Below are 20,097 nucleotides of genomic sequence, written 5' to 3'. Positions count from 1 at the left end.
ATTGAAATGCAAGATTTATGTTCCCTACAGAAAGGTAGAGTATAGAGAACATCGTATCACTGGAGTGTCTGTTCCGGGAAGGTTGAGAGGCAGTACTGTTGAGACGGCACCTGAGCGCGGAGAACAACAAGACCAGAGGCGGTTGTCGCACCAGTTTTTTTTATTTTCTCCATTCCCCACTACCCTCCTTCTCTTCCTCTCTTTCTCCCCCCTTCTCGTTTCCCTTCTCTTCCCTTAACAAGATGGACTTACCCCAAGAGACTGCATTCCGAGTTTTCCTGTTAATCCTGTTGTTGACCAGGACAGTATGTTTCGGTGAGTTCCCAGAGAGGTCGAGAAAGGATCTGGAATGGGTTCTGATGGCGGGGATGGATTTGTAGAATCTCAAGAGCAACACATCACTCGAGCAAAGATACACCCATCCGGAAAAGACATCAGCCCTACCCAAGAATGTTTATGAAAATGTTATGTGAATGTATTTTAGATATGTGTCTTATCTTCATCTCTACAACCTTCAGTTAATGACACACATAGTCGACAGGTGATATCCACATATATTAGCACTCACATATGTTCCCCCTCCATGTATCATCAACTTCATGTGCACCCCATTTGTTGGAACAAGAAGCCGAAAAGAGCTCGGTAGTGTTTGTCAGCCCACTTACAGACCCTTAATACGAGATAAGAAGGATTTAATGTATACTTCGCAATACCTCGAAGCTTATCTAAAACATATATGGCACGATGATACATGCCTCTCAGACATGGATTCATATATACATGCTTTTTACTATCCCACTAGGTCCTACATTTCCCGCCTACAACTCTCCTCCGACCATCCAATCGTCTGTAGATATTATATTGATATTTTTATGTTTAGTGATTAGATAGTGGCAGTTATTGGTGACTGCCAAAGTCGAAAAATATTGCAGAACACACAGCATGTATAAACTGCACACACATGCCCACTGCACATGCACTTTTTCTGCAGTGCGTGCACATGTACGCACTTTGCGTATGGTCGCTCCCGTGGTCCTGCGCATCGGCGTGTGGTATGGGTATTTATGGCAGAGTTTGTGTACGCATGGAGGGCCATCAGAACACATTACATATTTAATCCAAATAGTGCACAATGTACACATAGTCTCCTTGCACCACATCAGAAAGTTATAGCTGTTTAAATGGTTGCAGAACAAAGGGATTCACCTTTACAGGATAAGAGGGGACAGACTAAGGTTATAAGGTGGTATTTGGTAACCAGCTGTAGGGTATTTTAAGGGAAACATTCCGGTGTTGGTCTGCGGAAGATCGCATGTTCCTGCGGATAGTTATGTGCAGAAGCAGAATATAGATATAAACTGTATTTACTTTATATTATGTATGCGGCGGGAATCCAGAGGAGACCACCCACAAGAGCAGTTGAGAAAGACATCGCCTACCTTTGCAAATCAACCTATGATCTCTCCTGTACTGTAAAAGTGCATCCCTGTGTCCAATGGACAAAGGGATTACAGTATCCATTGTATTGCTTTTGGAAGACTTGTATAAATAAAGCCTGCTGGAGGCCGGCCAGCCACAAGACTCACAACATTATCTATTTGATTACGGAGGACTGGACCAGGAAGCGCACGCGAATATTCTCACGTATGTACATTGACTGTAGCCATTATTCTGTTATATATATTGTCTTGTATTGTAGTGTATAAGTTGTATTGTAAAGCAGTTAATCACAATTGGTGTCGTGTGCTCATTGCCCTGATAAGGTTCAAAGTGTAATAGCATCACACTGCATGGCTGCATAAGGTTTAAAGTGTAATATCATTGCATTGCATTACTGTGAAGGTTTAAAGTGTATCTCTGGGTGTGCGCGCGCTGTGTGTACTTTGTACCCCCAGCGCAGCGTTTGTACGCTAAGTCCGTACAGTGATATGGGACTCCGTACGCAAACAGTGTATAAAGTACGTAGCGTGTGTACTAGGCTTAGCGGCCGCAGCGGCTCCATGGTAAAGTGTATTCTAAGTGTGTACAAGGTATAGCTTATTCCTGTAAAGATAATCGACATTATCAATATATATCCTGTTTACCATCGGCTTCAGGCCGGCCATCAATGTTCACCATCAGCTTCCAGGCTGTCCACTGCTGTTTATTTATCACAATGGTTTCCGTAACCGGCTCATTACCTGTGACTTTTACTAGTACCTTTGTCAGCTTCCTCACTGAGAACCATCTGTACTGCCATTTGCTCCAGTTGCTGTTAATATATCTGTGTGCTAAATAAAACATAATTGCGCACATGGCGCAGGAACTTTCTGCAGCCTCCTCGTTTCCACACCACACCACCACTGACCCACTAGTGCCCCCTCCAGGAACAGACACAGTTACAGACTTGACATGAGTCCAATAATCTCTTACACTTCATACTTACAATCATATTTTCCAAAGCATGTTTAGCCAGCCAGCAGTTTAGAAAAACGGGAACAAACAAATTTCTTAATGGAGGCCAGAATATCTGTGGAGAAATTATAAAAATATATCTTCCAGTTTGTAATAAAATGGATAAAAAATTAAGATAAAAAAGAAATTTGCAAAGAATGTAAAAATACATTTGGAAACCTTGCTTGGATAACCGGTATCCGGATGATAGATAGACAGTGTCTAGTTAGACAGTCAATAGATAGACACCATATGTTAGACAATAGGTCGACAGGGTCAAAAGGTAGACATGAAAAAGGAACACAGTACAAAAGGTCGACATGGTCAAAAGGTAGGCAGGGTCAAAAGGTCGACATGAAAATGGTCAACATAAAGGTAGACAGTTTTTTTTTTAAATGTACATGCTTTGGGACTTTTTCATACCTTCTCTATCCATGTCGGCACAGAGATGGCTATAGATCTTGTGGCAAGTGAAGCGAACCACCGAGCCCTAAGCGTGGGGTGCGAAGCAAGCCATGTGAGGAGTTGCCTTTCTACAATTGGGTGTCCCAGATGACAAAACTATTCACACAAACCACGAACATGCAAAAAAATGGTGTCTAACCTTTTATTATGTCGACTACTTACATGTCGACCTTTTGACCCTGTCAACCCTATTGTACCGTCATCCTTTGTACTCTCTACTTTTGCCATGTTTTGACTCTGTTGACCTTTTGACTGTCTAACATGTGGTATCTATCTATTGACTGGCGAACTAGACACTATCTATTATACCACACCCTGGATAACCCAGATTATAGTGGTGTACAAGAACTCATTTGTATTTAATGTAACAAACATAAGACCATGATGTGTCTGCAACATATCTAAACACCTGAACTATAAGGAATTATAACACAGGAGCAGGAATGAGAAAACACAGCCTTAAAGGCAACATATTGAAATCAGTTATATTTAATAACTAGCACTCAAAGTTCTGTTAAATAAAATATGTCTTTTGTAACTATCAAGAGGAGAGTAGATCATTCCACATGTTTCTTAAAGCAGGGATAAATGAGAAAAGAAAGGGAACAGATAATGACCACCCCCATAAAAATACTATTAAACAATGTGTTATCAGGATCTAATAGTACTAACAGTAAAATATATCTGATTTAGTTATCACTTGATCATTTAAATCTGTTTTATGTCAATAGCTGTATTTGAGTGATGTGTACACTGACTGTCTGGCACTATGAAATTTGTAAGTCCTTAGAATAAACAATTTTGATAATGACCTCTATGTTTTTCATGTGACTAGCATTTAGTTTGAAAGCAGGAGTGCCGTGACAAGTTGTTTTATGGAAAGAGCTATACAATGTGTCTAGTTGCAAACGATATACTAATGATTAACCTAATGTTGATATTATAAATACTAATAAAAAAGAAATAAGCTTATCATAAATTACATCATAACAAGTTGATCAAATGACCACAACACTCTCTTTGCATATTAATGATATATATATACAATATGTTAATTAATTAATTAAATAAATAAATAATTTCCAAAATGCATAATGGATTTACAGGATATATCCATCTTCACTTCTAAGCATATGCTAGAGTCTAGTAAAGTTTCAAAGAAGGGCTTATATCTGTGTTAATACTATATGTATGCTCATAAAATAGATTCACTTTTTGTTTATTTTTCATCCAAAACATTCTTTCCCAAAGGATCATTCTAGTAACAACTAGCTCTCACCTAAAATGCTTGTATGCTAATACAATTATGTTGAAAGCAAATTCAAGATTTATAGAAGACGAAAAGAGAACAGTATTTTATTGTGCAAACAAAACATGTCAGTTGTACCCCTTTTACATCGCAAATATATCCCGGGATATTGCCGTGTCGAGCCAGCTCATCCCGGGTCGAGGTGCAGTCTAAAAGCACCACTTGTGAATATTACCCCTTTCACACCGCACAAATGACCCGGTATCGACCCGGCATATTGCCAGGTCGACACGGGTCAGCGTGCGGTGTGAAAGGGGCATAGCCGAAATCCCGGGTCGCCTGACCCGGCAAATCAACCCGGGTATAAAGCAATGTTATACCCGGGTTGAATACCGGGTCAGTGGCTGCGTAAATGGGCTCCCGGGTCGATGCGACCCGGGACCCGTTTCCTAGATAGGGAGAGGCTGCGCAGAAATGAGCTCATCTCCCAGCACCGCCTCCACCTCTGCCCCCGCCGCCGGCTCCGCCCCCCTCCCACTGCTATGGCAACCCGCCTGGCATATTGACGGGTCGGGAAAGCCTGCAGCAGCTGCCAATGCCGGATCCCATCCAGGATGGACCCGTTTCCAATTCTTGGGTGGGATCTGGCATTGGCAGTGTGAAAGGGGTATATCCCAGGTCGAGCAACCCTGCATTTCAACCCGGTATAAAAGCAGTGTTTCTGTATACAGTACACTATTGTGGCTTAAATATGTAGTTGGGATATTATCAACAAGTTGAGAGTGATAAAGAGAGATAGACAACCAACAAATCAGCTCCTAACTGTCATTTTTCAAACACAGCCTGTAACATGGCAGATAGGAAGCTGATGATTGGCTGGTACTTTATCCCTCTTTATCACTCTCACTTTATCCCTTTTTAAGGATTCATACATTTGGGCCAAAGTGACAAAATAGCTCTCTGTACACAAAAGAGTAAACCAGTTCTGAAATAATGAAAGGCTTGTGTTCTCTTTTGAAGCACATTTGTGCTATGTCTGTACCTTCTGTCAAAGTACTGCAAGAGATAAGGTCATCAGTTCATGCAGTGGGATACTGTGGAGTTTATAGGTGACTCTGTAATTGCTATGTTTATACTTGTCAGTGCTTGCTGTCTTGCCTTAATGCCTTGAAATAGACATACAGTTGCTTCACATAATTGGGATTACTGTAGGGAAAATGATCAAAATATAATTTTGTTTTAGAAGACTTTTGATATTTTAAAAGGTATTTACACCATAATTTATTGCATGGAATACTTGTAAAAATATATTTAATGAAAGACTATTAATGTTTAGTTCAGTGTCTTCACCTTTAAACATGCAGAATGAACCTACTAGAAAGGCTTTCTTGTGACAGTGTGGCTGAGGAAATATTTTTTATTACATTAATGTTATGTACATACTTTACAGATAGAGCCACGCTAATCGTTGCACTGTCTGGGGCGTGCGCTCAGCCGTGACGGAGACTCGCCCCATTCAGTAGAATGGGATTGCGTCTCTGTGCACTCCCGGCAGGGCTAGGCGGATGGATTGCCTAGTCATGCCGGGAGTGCACGTATGCGACGGAGCCGCTGCAGATGAAATCTAACTCTCTCTGCACATGTTATATCTGCCCCCTCTGCAGTGCACATGGTTTTGCCCAATGGCTAACAAATTTGCTGCTGCGATCAACTCTGAATTAGGCCCTTTGGGGGTCATTCTGACCCGTTCGCATGCTGCATTTTTTTGCAGCCATGCAAATGGGTCTGAACTGCGCTTGCATGAGCAGGCGCATCACTGCCCGGCAACGGGGGTCACCGGAGAGCGACAGTTCTATGACAGAAGCGGTCGCAGGGTCGCTGGCAAGAAGATTGACAGGCAGAAGGCGTTCCTGGGGAGCAACTCACCGTTTTCTGTGAAAAAGGCAGGTATTCCCGGATGTTCCGGAGGAGGGTTCCTGGCGTCACCGCCGGCCAAGATCATCACAGCATCTGAGTAAGTTCTGGGCTGTGCAGAAACTGCAAAAAATTTTGTTTGTGCAGCTCACTGCACAGGCCATCACACCCCTGCAAAGTGCTTACCCCCTCCCCTGTCGGCGGCGATTACCTGATCGCAGCAGTGCAAAAAAATAGCCTGCATGCGATCAGGTCTTAATTAGGCCCATTGTCTGATCAAAATTTCATTAACATTGAAAAACATAAAAAAAGCTATTTACGTTTGAACAGCTTTAAACATGATCAACTCAACTCAAAAAAGTGTTTAGTTTATCAAAAACTTTTAGTATTGTTTGTTTTGGAACTGGTTAAACAGACCACTTTAAGAACTACCTTGGAACTATTTGACCATCTCTACAAGTAAATGTCAATTTCATGGATCACCAGCTAGGGTAGTATTTACATTTTCATATATGTAAACAAAATCTATGGTACGTTAGAAAAGCAAATATTTGTTGCTTATGGTACAATGCATTTCAAATACCTAATATTACAAAGGGTAGCAGTTGATTTACCGACAGACATAATACCGACGGTCATAATCCCGACAGCCATTGACCGACAGTCAAATACCGTCATTCATTATACTGATATATTTAAAATGTCAACATAGTCAGAATACTGACATTTGAAATGCTGACATGTCAATGCTGACATGCATCTTTAAGGATTATATGCCAAAAAAAACAGACGTGGGGGGGGGGGAATATAATAGTGTGCCGAGCACGGCGAGGCATCATGCCCATAGCAAGATGAGCACAGCGAGCCATGCGAGAGGACGTGGCACACTTACATGTTGACATTGACAAGCCCCCCCCCCCCCCCCCCGAAAAACTCATGTCGGTATTTTGAACATGTCAGTATTTTGACCATCGGTATTGTGTCCATTGGTAAATCATACTGAACCCATTACAAGTAATCAGGCTAATAGTAGCATTAGTGTAACAGCAACTTCAGGCTCAATATTGCTGGTAAAGATGGTTTGTATTACAGGCTGTGTTGGAAGTATAAAACAAAACAGTTCTCATTTGTGTTGTTACAAATTGTTGTCATCAAGCCTATTTGCATCATGAAATCAGATTGATCATATCATGTTTGTGGCTTATATGGCCAAAGTACAAATTGCACCTTTTACAATTGCATCATGCTTGTGTGGTATCCTACAAGTTACAATCTCAGTTCACAGTAGTTTCTAACACCTAGTTCTGGACATATATGAATAAAATTGGTTTGTACTGTAGTTCTGATAAAATAGTGACAGGTTACAACCTAGAAGTAATTTTGTGCTGCCAGTGGGCTATACAAACTGTGTAATTAAACCACTGAGTTTTTTATTTAGAAAAAATAGACTTGGCAAGAAAGCTAGCCAGAGGCAGCAGTATCACTCCAGGACTGCACTGAGAGCATGTGGAATTAAAAAGAGAAATGGAAGTTTTATTTTTGTTTACATGACATCCCATACTGTGTGAGAAAAGTGCAGAGACTTTGAAAACAGCAACAATGGGGTAAATTTACTAAGGTCCCGATTTTGACCGAGATGCCGTTTTTTCATCAAAGTGTCATCTCGGTAATTTACTAAGCAATAATCACGGCAGTGATGAGGGCATTCGTAATTTTATGGAAGTCCAACAAAAAAAATACAAATGAATACACCATCGGTCAAAACGCGGCTGTTTAAGTATGAATCTCGGTCATTTACTAAGAAGTGCAAAGCAAAAAAAAAACAAAACACTGCCGTGAAAAATTACAACTCGTAAAAAAGTGCTTAAAAAAAACAGACCTGCTTTTTTTTTTCGTGATTGGATAGGCATGCACGGATCCATGAGATCCGTGCATGTATATCAGTGGGAAGGGGTGGGAAAGTGATTATTTTCTCAAAAAAAATTGCGTGGGGTCCCCCCTCCTAAGCATAACCAGCCTCGGGCTCTTTGAGCCGATCCTGGTTGCAGAAATATGGGGAAAAAATTGACAGGGGTTCCCCCATATTTAAGCAACCAGCATCGGGCTCTGCGCCTGGTCCTGGTTCCAAAAATACGGGGGACAAAAAGAGTAGGGGGCCCCGGTATTTTTAAAACCAGCACCGGGCTCCACTAGCTGGACAGATAATGCCACAGCCGGGGGTCACTTTTATATAGTGCCCTGCGGCAGTGGCATCAAAAATCCAACTAGTCACCCCTGGCCGGGGTACCCTGGGGGAGTGGGGACCCCTTCAATCAAGGGGTCCCCCCCCCAGCCACCCAAGGGCCAGGGGTGAAGCCCGAGGCTGTCCCCCCCCATCCAATGGGCTGCGGATGGGGGGGCTGATAGCCTTTTGTGATAATGAAAAGATATTGTTTTTAGTAGCAGTACTACAAGGCCCAGCAAGCCTCCCCCGCATGCTGGTACTTGGAGAACCACAAGTACCAGCATGCGGTGGAAAAACGGGCCCGCTGGTACCTGTAGTACTACTACTAAAAAAATACCCAAAAAAAGACAAGACACACACACCGTGAAAGTAAAGATTTATTACATACATGCACACAAACATACATACATACTTACCTTATGTTCACACGCAGGTCGGTCCTCTTCTCCAGTAGAGTCCAAGGGGTACCTGTTGAATAAATTCTACTCACCAGATCCAGGGTCCCAGGGTCCTCGGGGCAACCATTTGTAATCCAGGTACTTGAATAAAATAACAAAACGGATACCCGAGCCACGAACTGAAAGGGGACCCATGTTTGCACATGGGTCCCCTTTCCCCGACTGCCAGAAACCCACTCTGACTTCTGTCTAAGTGGGTTTCTTCAGCCAATCAGGGAGCGCCACATTGTAGCACCCTCCTGATCGGCTGTGTGCTCCTGTACTGACTGACAGGCGGCACACGGCAGTGTTACAATGTAGCGCCTATGCGCTCCATTGTAACCAATGGTGTGAACTTTCTGCTCAGCGGTGACGTCACTTTAGGTCAACCGCAGGGCAGAAAGTTCCCACCATTGGTTACAATGGAGCGCATAGGCGCTACATTGTAACACTGCCGTGTGCCGCCTGTCATACAGTACAGGAGCACACAGCCGATCAGGAGAGTGCTACAACGTGGCGCTCCCTGATTGGCTGAAGAAACCCACTTAGACAGAAGTCAGAGTGGGTTTCGGGCATTCGGGGAAAGGAGTCCCATGTGAAAACATGGGGCCCCTTTCAGTTCGTGGCTCGGGTATCCGTTTTGTTATTTTATTCAAGTACCTGGATTACAAATGGTTGCCCCGAGGACCCTGGGACCCTGGATCTGGTGAGTAGAATTTATTCAACAGGTACCCCTTGGACTCTACTGGAGAAGAGGACCGACCTGCGTGTGAACATAAGGTAAGTATGTATGTATGTTTGTGTGCATGTATGTAATAAATCTTTATTTTCACGGTGTGTGTGTCTTGTCTTTTTTTGGGTATTTTTTTAGTAGTAGTACTACAGGTACCAGCGGGCCCGTTTTTCCGCCGCATGCTGGTACTTGTGGTTCTCCAAGTACCAGCATGCGGGGGAGGCTTGCTTGGCCTTGTAGTACTGCTACTAAAAACAATATCTTTTCATTATCACAAAAGGCTATCAGCCCCCCCATCCGCAGCCCATTGGATGGGGGGGGGACAGCCTCGGGCTTCACCCCTGGCCCTTGGGTGGCTGGGGGGGGGACCCCTTGATTGAAGGGGTCCCCACTCCCCCAGGGTACCCCGGCCAGGGGTGACTAGTTGGATTTTTGATGCCACGGCCGCAGGGCACTATATAAAAGTGACCCCCGGCTGTGGCATTATCTGTCCAGCTAGTGGAGCCCGGTGCTGGTTTTAAAAATACCGGGGACCCCTACTCTTTTTGTCCCCCGTATTTTTGGAACCAGGACCAGGCGCAGAGCCCGATGCTGGTTGCTTAAATATGGGGGAACCCCTGTCAATTTTTTTCCCATATTTCTGCAACCAGGATCGGCTCAAAGAGCCCGAGGCTGGTTATGCATAGGACGGGGACCCCACGCAATTTGTTTTTAAGTTTTACAGTGTTTATTGAAAAAAAAAAAAAAATGAACCCCAGCACGGATCACACAGATCCGGCCGAGATTCATTTTGAAAAAGTCGGCAGTGTTTTGCTAATCACTGCCGTAAAAAAATGAAAAAAAAAACGAATGACATCGACATCGGAAAACCCGAAAAGACAAAATACGGCAGCTTAGTAAATTAGTCGTAATAAATTCAAAAAGTTGCAGTTTTACACTTTTGATGTCATTCGTGATTGAACTTTGACCTGAAATGGGAAAATACGAATCTTAGTAAATTTACACCAATGAATCTGATAATAGCATATATTTGCAAACACAGAACCTGATTAAGAGATGTACAGTTTGCAAATGCATTCATAGCTGCGTATTTGTATGCAGCGACTGTGAAAATATGCAAACTTCACTATTGTCTATATTTGTAATTACATGCACACCAGTGGCTATGCAAATCCCAGCAGCTTCGTTAAAAGATGCAGCATCCATCGCAAATAAGTCACTTATTGAATTTCTGAGCAATCCAGCACAGCATGGCCGCAGGTAGTAAGACATCGGAGACATTGAAGTTGTGAATGTGATTTCAGTCACAGCCTCACACACGCTAAAAATGGTCTCAGCGCACCTGTGTTATTGCTGTTGTTCCATGTTACCTCATTCATATGGCCGCTGACTGTCAATCACTTTGTGAAAAAAATAATTTCTACGACTGTCATAGCAAGATCTTTGCAGCAAATGAGCAGCACCTATCTATCTATCTATCTATCTATCTATCTATCTATCTATCTATCTATCTAGCAGATAACATCTCTGAATCTGCCCCACAGATAGATAGATAGATAGATAGATAGATAGATAGATAGATAGATAGATAGATAGATAGATTGACCCTGCATTTGATCTTGAATGGTTGCATCAAGAAAGGTTGGTGATAAGGTTTACCTGTAAACATATAGTGGCATGTGGGACACCCCAAATACTTGAAACAGCCTGAATGGTGTATATTATGGAAAGATGTACTGTTAGGGTTACTAACACTGGTCTACAGTCTTCATATAGTTTCTGAGGTTATGACTCCTCTTGTAGACTGACATGATACTTGTATCTTTCAGTCTAGCGATAGCATGATCACTGTGAACAGTATGCCACAGTAATTTTAAATACTGCTATTGTGATTTTTGATTGAATTAAATGTACTGACCCAAAATCACTTGTTGTCAAGAAAAGGTCATGGGGGAATGCTGCTAATTCAAATTGGAAACATCTCCATGTTTATCAATCCAGAGTGCTGCCCATGGACTGTGCATTTATATTACCTTGGTGAGATTGGTGGAGGGCTCCAAGGTGCATTTGATTGTGGAGTGCAGGCATATGGCTGCTATCTATCTATCTATCTATCTATCTATCTATCTATCTATCTATCTATCGATGAGGATTTTTATTTTCTCAGATGGTAAAGCTGCCCATTCTTCTTGGCAAAAAGCCTCCAGTTCCTGTAAATTCTTGGGCTGTCTTGCATGAACTGCACGTTTGAGATCTCCCCAGAGTGGCTCAATGATATTGAGGTCAGGAGACTGAGATGGCCACTCCAGAACCTTCACTTTATTCTGCTGTAGCCAATGCCAGGTCGACTTGGCCTTGTGTTTTGGATCATTGTCATGTTGGAACGTCCAAGTACGTCCAATGCGCAGCTTCCGGGCTGATGAGTGCAAATTTTCTTCCAGTATTTTCTGATAACATGCTGCATTCATCTTGCCATCAATTTTGACCAAGTTTCCAGTGCCTTTGTAGCTCACACATCCCCAAAACATCAGCGATCCACCTTCGTGTTTCACAGTATGAATGGTGTACCTTTCATCATAGGCCTTGTTGACTCCTCTCCAAATGTAACATTTATGGTTGTGGCCAAAAAGTAAAATTTTGGTCTCATCACTCCAAATGACTTTGTTCTAGAAGTTTTGAGGCTTGTCTCTGTGCTGTTTGGAGTATTGTAAGCGGGATGCTTTGTGGCATTTGCGTAGTAATGGATTTCTTCTGGCGACTCGACCATGCAGCCCATTTTTCTTCAAATGCTTCCTTATTGTGCATCTTGAAACAACCACACCACTTTTTTTCAGAGATTCCTGTGTTTCAGCTGAAGTTATTTGTGGATTTTTCTTTGCATCCCGAACAATTTTCCTCTCAGTTGTGGCTGAAATTTTTGTTGGTCTACCTGACCGTGATTTGGTTTCCACAGAATCTCTCATTTTCCACTTCTTAATTAGAGTTTGAGCACTGCTGATTGGCATTCTCAATTGCTTGGATATCTTTTTATATCCCTTTCCTGTTTTATACAGTTCAATTACCTTTTCCTGCAGATCCTTTGACAATTCTTTTGCTTTCCCCATGACTCAGAATCCAGACACGTCAGTGCAGCACTGCATGAAAGATGCAAGGGTCTTTCAGGAGAAACTCACTGACCTTTTATACACACACACTGATTACAAGCAAACAGATCACAGGTGAGGATGGTTACCTTTAGTAGCCATTCAAACCCGTTTGTGTCAACTTGTGTGCATGTTGTCAGGCCAAAATCTCCAGGGTATGTAAACTTTTGATCAGAATCATTTGGGTAGTTTCTGTTGTCATTATGACTTAAAAAGAGTAAACACAGTTGTTTGACAATAAATGGCTTCACCCAACCACTAACCATGAGTGAAAGAAAAGTTTGTGAGTTATCATTCATATTCTCTGACAAATGGCCAGAAAATTACAAATTCTGCTAGGGTATGTAAACTTCTGAGCACAACTGTATATATATACATACTGTGGGGGTGAGGCAGAGCCTTTCCTGTCATACCAACATATACGCCAGAGTTTTGACTGTAGGTGAACGAATTGACAGAATAGGAGAGGAGTGGGTTAAACCTCATTAGGCTGGGGGCAGGACAGTAAGGCATTATGGGAGTATTCTTGTAACCTATGGGAGTGAAGGTTGGGGGTGGGCAAGAAGGGTTTTGAGCTTGGTGAAGGGGCTGGGTCAGCCTCTTTTGCTTTAATCGTGGTAGGGGTAAGTGCTGTCCCATTTCTCCTGTATTGCAGCTTGCTCCTATAGCATAGTGGGGAGTTCACTGAGCTTTTATATACTCAGCACATATATATTGTTGTTAGTTCCATCTGAGGTCCCTGCTGTATTACATTATTCCACCCAAGATTGTATTGGTTTGGCCACCATGCCCTGTCCCCGCCGTTCCACTGGTGCCCCTGCCCGTTACCTTGCTGTTTCTCCCACTCCGCTAACCCCCTCTGGCCGGAGCTCGAGGCTTCTGGCCAATGCAGTGGCTGCTGGCGCCGCTGCAAGTGCCTGTTCCCGGGTGCGCGCGGCGGTGCGAGATCGCGTGCCTCCCCCTCTGCTCCCATGGGCGCCGGAGGATCGCTCCGGTGCAGCGGCCAGCGGAGGGGGGAGGAGAGGCGGTCGGCGGCCGGGCAGTGTGAGCGGTCGGCAGGTGGTAATCCCCCTCCGGCCACAGGGGGGGCACACTCGCGAGTGGGTTCAGTGCCCAGTAGCGCTGAGAGGGTGGCTCGAGCGGTGGCGGGGCTGTGGGGAGGGGTGGGGCCAGTGACTCTTCCACTGGCTGTCCTTCCCTGCCGGCTGCTGTTTTGTGGGTGCCCGAGATGCTGATGTTCTGCCTGGGAGCTCTCTCCACTCCAGCAGGAGAGTCTCCCAGGCTACTGTCAAGGTCAGTGCGCAGGCCCAGAGGGGGGGATGGTTGGGGGCTGTGGCCATGCCAATGGTTCTGCAGGTGGAGGCAGGGGGGCCATGGAGGTGCTGCAGCAGAAAGGATTCTAGGGGGGAGAGTAAGGGGACAGGTGATGACTGGCACCAGTCCCAGTTGGAGGCAGCCAGGGCAGCATGGTCTCAATGGAGAGGCTGTCCCTGCTTTGGGGCAGGGGGGTGAAGGGACTAGTGGGGCGTCATCTGAGGTCCTGGATCCTTCCGCCATTGCAGCTGCGATGTTGGCTATGACCGCTGCATTTTTGCCTCTTTTGTCAGCTGTGTCCCCTGGTGGCGTTTCCGCGGTGCCCACATATGGTGATGCTGCTATTCTCCCTGGTACTTCTGGCCCCACCATGGCGCAATTTTTTCACACGTGCCGCAGTTTAGGTTCCGCCGCAGCGTTGCTAGGTGGCAATGCCCTGTCCCCCGCAGGGGCATCTTCTTTCATTCCTGCCAGTAGGGATTCAGTTCCCGGAGCGGCTCTGCCTTCTTTTTCAGATTCGGAAGCGGGGGATGAACAAGAGGAGGAGAAGGTTGTGGAGGACGTGTCGCCATTGAGAGTCAGGACCCCAGGTGAGTGGGAGAAAGATTCAGACACAAGGTCAGGAGGGTCTTCTTCCTCTTCCTGCAGTGGGTCTAGTAGGTCTTCCTCCTCTTCATCATCTTTGAAGTCAGCAGCTAGTAGCGCCACAAAGGCTAAGAAGAGAGCTTACAAATACGCGCAGCGGGAGGCACAGCACCGTGATAGGTGGCATAAGCGAAGTAGGGTTTCTAGTAGTTCCCGTAGGGCCAGGAGGTGGTGTAATATGCCGGGTGTAGTTCACGGCGATTACATGGCGGTATTGTGGGGTCTGTGGGAGAGTTGCAGAAAAAAGCTTCAGTGGGGAGAATACGTTGATCTTTTCACGCTGACAGACGATGCCAAAAGGGAAGGGAAGGAAGCGCTTGCGAAGGGCGGTATAGGAGCGGAGGCCTTCCGATCTTACGACAATTGGTTGGCGGGTTTCTGCGTGTTCGCGGCTTGCTATTTAGAGGATCGGCCAGAGGAGCACATCAACGTGATCAGGTACATACACCTCGTCCATGACATGCAGCGTCAGTCTAAGGATGATACGTGGCTGCATTATGATAAACAGTTTCGACAGAAACATGATTGCCTGCACATCATTGACTTCGGGTGCAAAGATGTGGGGGTATGGCTTAGGGTCATGAGAGCGCAGGATATGAAGCAGGCCTCTAAAGGGGTGTCCGTTGCTCAGCCCTGAGGGGCGAATCATTTGCGGGCTGGTTTTGAGGGTCTGCTCCGAGACACCTTTGGGGAACAGGCCAGTCCGCGTCGCAGGCTACGTCGAAAGGGAAGTGCTTTGCATTTAACAATTCTGCATGTCATTTTCGACACCTCTGTTTGTGCTGTAATTGATCCCACCCCACTTCCAATTGTTTTCGATTTGGGCGACAGGAAGCTAAGGCGGCTGGGGGCATGGCCGGCAAGACAGCTGGTGGGGTTGCCACTTACAAGGGCGCCGACCCCGATTCGTTTGGAGGCCATGCGCAAATGGTTGGGGTGGTATCCAAACAGGGACGACGCACATTTTTTGTCTGATGGTTTTACGTCTGTTTTTTGGTTGCCGGTTAAGGTGAGGCTGTAGTGCGGGCCGCTAGGAACCTGCAGTCTGCTCGAGATTTTCCTGAGGTCCTTTGGGAAAACGGTCGAGCAGGAGGTTCAACTGGGTAGGATGATGTGGCGCTGCCTGTCCGGTTTGGGCCTCTTCCCTCAGGATTTTGGTTCGCATTCATTTAGAATTGGGGCCGCCACTTTCGCAGCTTCTGCAGGGCTTGCGGTGGCTGAAATTAAGGCTTTGGGTCGCTGGAAGTCGGCTAGTTACAATCGTTACATTCGGCCCGTTGTTGCATAAGCGCGTTGTTGTTACTATTAACAGTTTGTTTAACAGTTCGTTGGTTTCAGTTCATTGTGTCCGTGCTGTGTTGTTTGTCTCCCCTACTCGGATGGCTAGCTACTTGCCACTGCTGGCAGTGGGGGTCTGGAGTGCTTTGCGATTTTTTGCCTGAACTGACGGACTGAATTGGCTTATTACCATTAAATCGGCTAATTGACATCTAATTAAAAGTTCCTCAGCAGGCTTTTACGTTTCACCTCCAGCCGAGTTCTTCTGTGTGAACCCAACCCATCCCACACCCCCTAACATCCTCCCACCTCCCCCCCATCCACCATTTATTGTTTTGGCTGTTCCTACTGTTTCTTTATGTTGCTTCGATTGGCCTGAAGCTTGTCCGAGAGGAAATTCATAGTACTCAATTCAATTTTCTTTTTTGGCAGATTCTCGTTTTTCTAGTAGTTGGTTCCTGTTCTGGTCTAAGCTTGATAATTACCTTGCTTATTTACATTTGTTTGTCTGTCTTTCCCTTATAGGTTGGCGGGAGGATGAATTTGGTATTTGGGTGATTGGTCACTCCTATATTTTTTGGGCAGCTGAGTTTATGGCTTCTGAGGAGGCTCCTAGTTTTGTTAGGTCGGCGGATGTGTGGTGGATAGGAATGAGGGGTATGCTGTGGCAAGATCTGAAAGCCAAGCTTCTGGAGCAGGTTAGATGGTTTGGTCTTCCCAAAATGGTGGTGATTCACTTAGGTGGGAACGACCTAGGTAAGAGGAAGGCAGTGAATCTTTGATTGGCCATAGTGCAAGATTTGCAGGAGATTGCGAGTGCTTGGCCGGGCTGCAGGCTAATTTGGTCTTGTATGGTGCCGCGTTTGTATTGGCGAGGAGTGACGGCTTGTAAAGCAATCGATGTAGCTAGACGGTAGGTCAATTCTGCGGTTGCTAAATTTGTGGTGGCTCATGGAGGTGCTGTGGTTTGGCACCAGCGGATCAAGTTCCAGTGCTTTTACTTGTTTAGTCCAGATGGGGTTCACTTGACTAGACAGGGATTGTGTATATTCCTTGAGGATCTGTTTTCGGTGGTGTGTTCTTTGGGTTAGGGGTATGGTGGCGGAGCGTAGTTTCAGTTGAGCAGAACTTCGCTGTTGGCGGGAAAGAACGGCAAGTTACCTTTTTGTTGGATTAAAGAAGTTGCCTGGAGGTCGCTTGGTGGTTGGTTTTTAGGTGCTTTCACCTTCGTTGACTGGTATACATCTGCTGGACTACCTTCACGGGGGCAGCCTCATCACCTTCACAGGTGGGTAGTCAAGATGAAGGTTGAGTGGATACCTATTGTGTGTTGGATGGTTTACTTCAGTTTTATAGGATAGGTTTTGTTCATGGGTTAGGGTTGTTTTAGCCGTTCTTTCGGGCCACCATACTTTAAATTAATTATCCACGCAGTTATTAGGTCATTTAAATAAATAGCTAACATTTTTCTGCCAAATTCAAGTCTCCGTCTCTTTATTTATTATTTAAGTGTTAAGATGGTTATGGTTAAGGTATACAGGGCAATCCTCAGACTATATGAGGTTTATAAAGTATATTAAAATATAAAGAGTATGTTAGAGATATCATCTTTGTATTATTCTAATAATTTTTATAGTAAGAACTCTGTGGTCAAAATTTAAGACACAGGGGAGGCACAACCTTCCTTGTCCATCAAGACTCTCCAGTTTTCTAGCAGTATATACTGCTGCACCTTTGCGTAATGCCCACATGAACACTTTGGGTCATATATTGTGTGTAAATCTGGCTCTGGTACTAGCCAGTGGCTATATATATATATATATGAACCCACCTTTATGTGTTTTAGTATTGGACATAAAATTGAAAATAGCCAATACAGGTACATTAAGATCATGTAATTTTGAGTAGTTTGTAAATAAAAGATGTCCATTGGTCCAAAAAAGATAAAACATGTCATTTTTTAAAAATTATTATATCACATGAGTAACATTTAAACAAGAGATAACAGCAGATGTAAGTAAAAGAAATGAAAAAAAATGACACTTGACAAAATTAGAGACAACATACAGTAGTAGATCATGACTGAAAGTGAAAATGTGTGAAAAGTTGAAGCATATCTTTGTTTTTTTTAGCATGACAATTAAGAAGAGATAGCAGCAGTGAGGAATATAAGAAATAGAAGGCTATTTGAGAAATAAAGAGAATAAGAAGTTTTATTTTTCACAGTGGAAAGCTTTTAATTTGTTATGGTTTTATTCAGCAGACTTGTAACACCCCTAATTCTTTCAGCTTTATGTGATACTTGGAGGAATAAATCTACCAAAAAGATGTTTAGCTCAACTAATTAGGCATACAGTATATTCTTTTATTTCATGGAAAACAATATTACACTGTGAAAAACATATTAAAAGTCAACAACCACAAAAAATATGGCACTTTGCTATACCATGTCTAGACTTTCAGCGAAGAAATTTGCATAGTGGTAAGCAGCTGAGATTAGTCTAAGCTTATATAGATTTTTTTAGGAATATCTCTTAAATCAAATATAATTATCCCATTAGTCGTTATCTGTGGATAGTAATTTATTAACATGCTATTAATGTGGTGATAGACATTACCAATACATTTACAGAATTTAATTGGAGTACAGTATGTGTCATGATTATGGTGACAATGAGTGTAAAGACGTGCAATGTGGTAAAAGCCTGCTAGTTGCAGCAGGGGAATTCAGTAATTTGGAAAACAATAAAGTTAAATGTATTTACTGTCATGTAATTAAAATAAGTCAAAGTGAATGCTTGGAAAGTGCAGAAGTGCGTATTTAATATTAAAAGAAAATTGGACCAAATAATCATATAAATAGTGGACATAACCAATAAAAAATATGTCCACTCAGGAACGTTGGGACTTTTTCAGCTTCAGTTGCAAAAATTGCAAAATCATAATTCTGGCGATTATCAGCAGACTGCACATGCACTGCGAACGCAATGCAGGTGCAGGCTAAATTCCGATCACAATTTAGTGAAATGCGATTGCAATTTGATTGACAGGAAGTGACTATTCGTGGGTGTTAACATGGCGTTTGTTGGGAGTGGTTGGAAAAACGTAGGCAGATTATGGCCTTTTGGGGCATGTATCTGTCGTCATTTGCAAAAGACTGCGACTTAAAACATGGCACCAGTGCAACTGCATTTTCATTCTTCTGAGTAGCCCCGGGTCAACCGCCAATGTTGATTTCTGCGTATGCATTGCAATTTTAGAATTGCATATGTAATTTTGCAATTGCATCGGTGGGCGTCTTTTAACTTTCTGGACGACTCTTTATATGCGATTTTTAGCAGAAGTATGCAGAGCGATGCAAGCTGAATAAGGCATATTATGTGATAACTTGTATCAGAATGGTTACTCATATATTGGAGTAATCAGTGATTATTGTCTGAGGAAATGTAAATGAATTAAATATACAGTATTTGAAATTTAAAAATGAATACATTCGTGGTCAAATATGTACTGTATTGATAAAAAGTAGCATTTATATTCTACCAATCAGAGATCGTACATTTTTTTAAATATACAACTAAGAATCATGTTGTAAACCATAAGGCACAAGGGGGTAATTTAGACCTGATCGCTGCTGTGATCAGGTCTGTACTGCGTATGCGTATGCACCGCAATATGCCGCGCATCAGACAACTGCACCGGGCATCAGTGCATAGCCACAGGATGGTGCAAAAAAAGCAATCGCACGGGCAATCACAAAGTGACTGACAGGAAGAGCAGGAGGGACCAGGTGTTTGGAGGGAAGGTTTCTGACGTTAGCATCGGCCCCAATCATCGCAGCGGCTGAGAAAGTCCTGGGCTGAGAAGAGACTGCACAAACTCATGTTTGTGCAGCTCTCCAACAAATGCGATCACACACCTGCAAACACCAAATACTCTCCCCCTGTAGGTGGCGACTACCTGATCGCAGAGATGCAAAAAACGCACCCTAGCAATCAAGTCTGAATCACACCCAATTTGTATAAATTAAAATAACTTAAAAAATGCATAAAAGTGAAAATTCTAAACCATAAAAATATACAGTATATAGAACTACATTTTACAAGGAAGGATTCAGCATGATTCCCAATGGTTGGGATCCCGGCGGTCAGGAGACCGATGCCGAAATCCCGATAGTGGTGCACCGAGTTTCCTCGTCATGCTTCAGGCTTGCTTCGCTTGCCATGATTTTATATTCCCCCTCGGTTGGTGGCGTGGACCCA

The 20,097-nt window shown here is 43.8% G+C and overlaps 1 protein-coding gene across 2 annotated transcripts in view; it reads right to left on the bottom strand.

The window, feature by feature from the left end:
* Positions 1 to 20,097, bottom strand: part of LOC134957937 (potassium channel subfamily T member 2) — a 1,656,739-nt gene that overhangs the window by 707,459 nt on the left and 929,183 nt on the right. For both annotated transcript variants that reach the window (XM_063940188.1, XM_063940189.1), the window contains exon 7: positions 2,426 to 2,509. In XM_063940188.1, coding sequence (XP_063796258.1) covers positions 2,426 to 2,509 — 84 coding nt within the window. The remainder of the gene's footprint in view (positions 1 to 2,425; positions 2,510 to 20,097) is intronic.

This window comes from Pseudophryne corroboree, chromosome 9 (genome assembly GCF_028390025.1).
Source record: "Pseudophryne corroboree isolate aPseCor3 chromosome 9, aPseCor3.hap2, whole genome shotgun sequence".
NCBI classification, from domain to species: domain Eukaryota; kingdom Metazoa; phylum Chordata; class Amphibia; order Anura; family Myobatrachidae; genus Pseudophryne; species Pseudophryne corroboree.
Note: the sequence above shows the minus strand (reverse complement) of the source record. Positions and strands in the feature narration are given on the sequence as shown.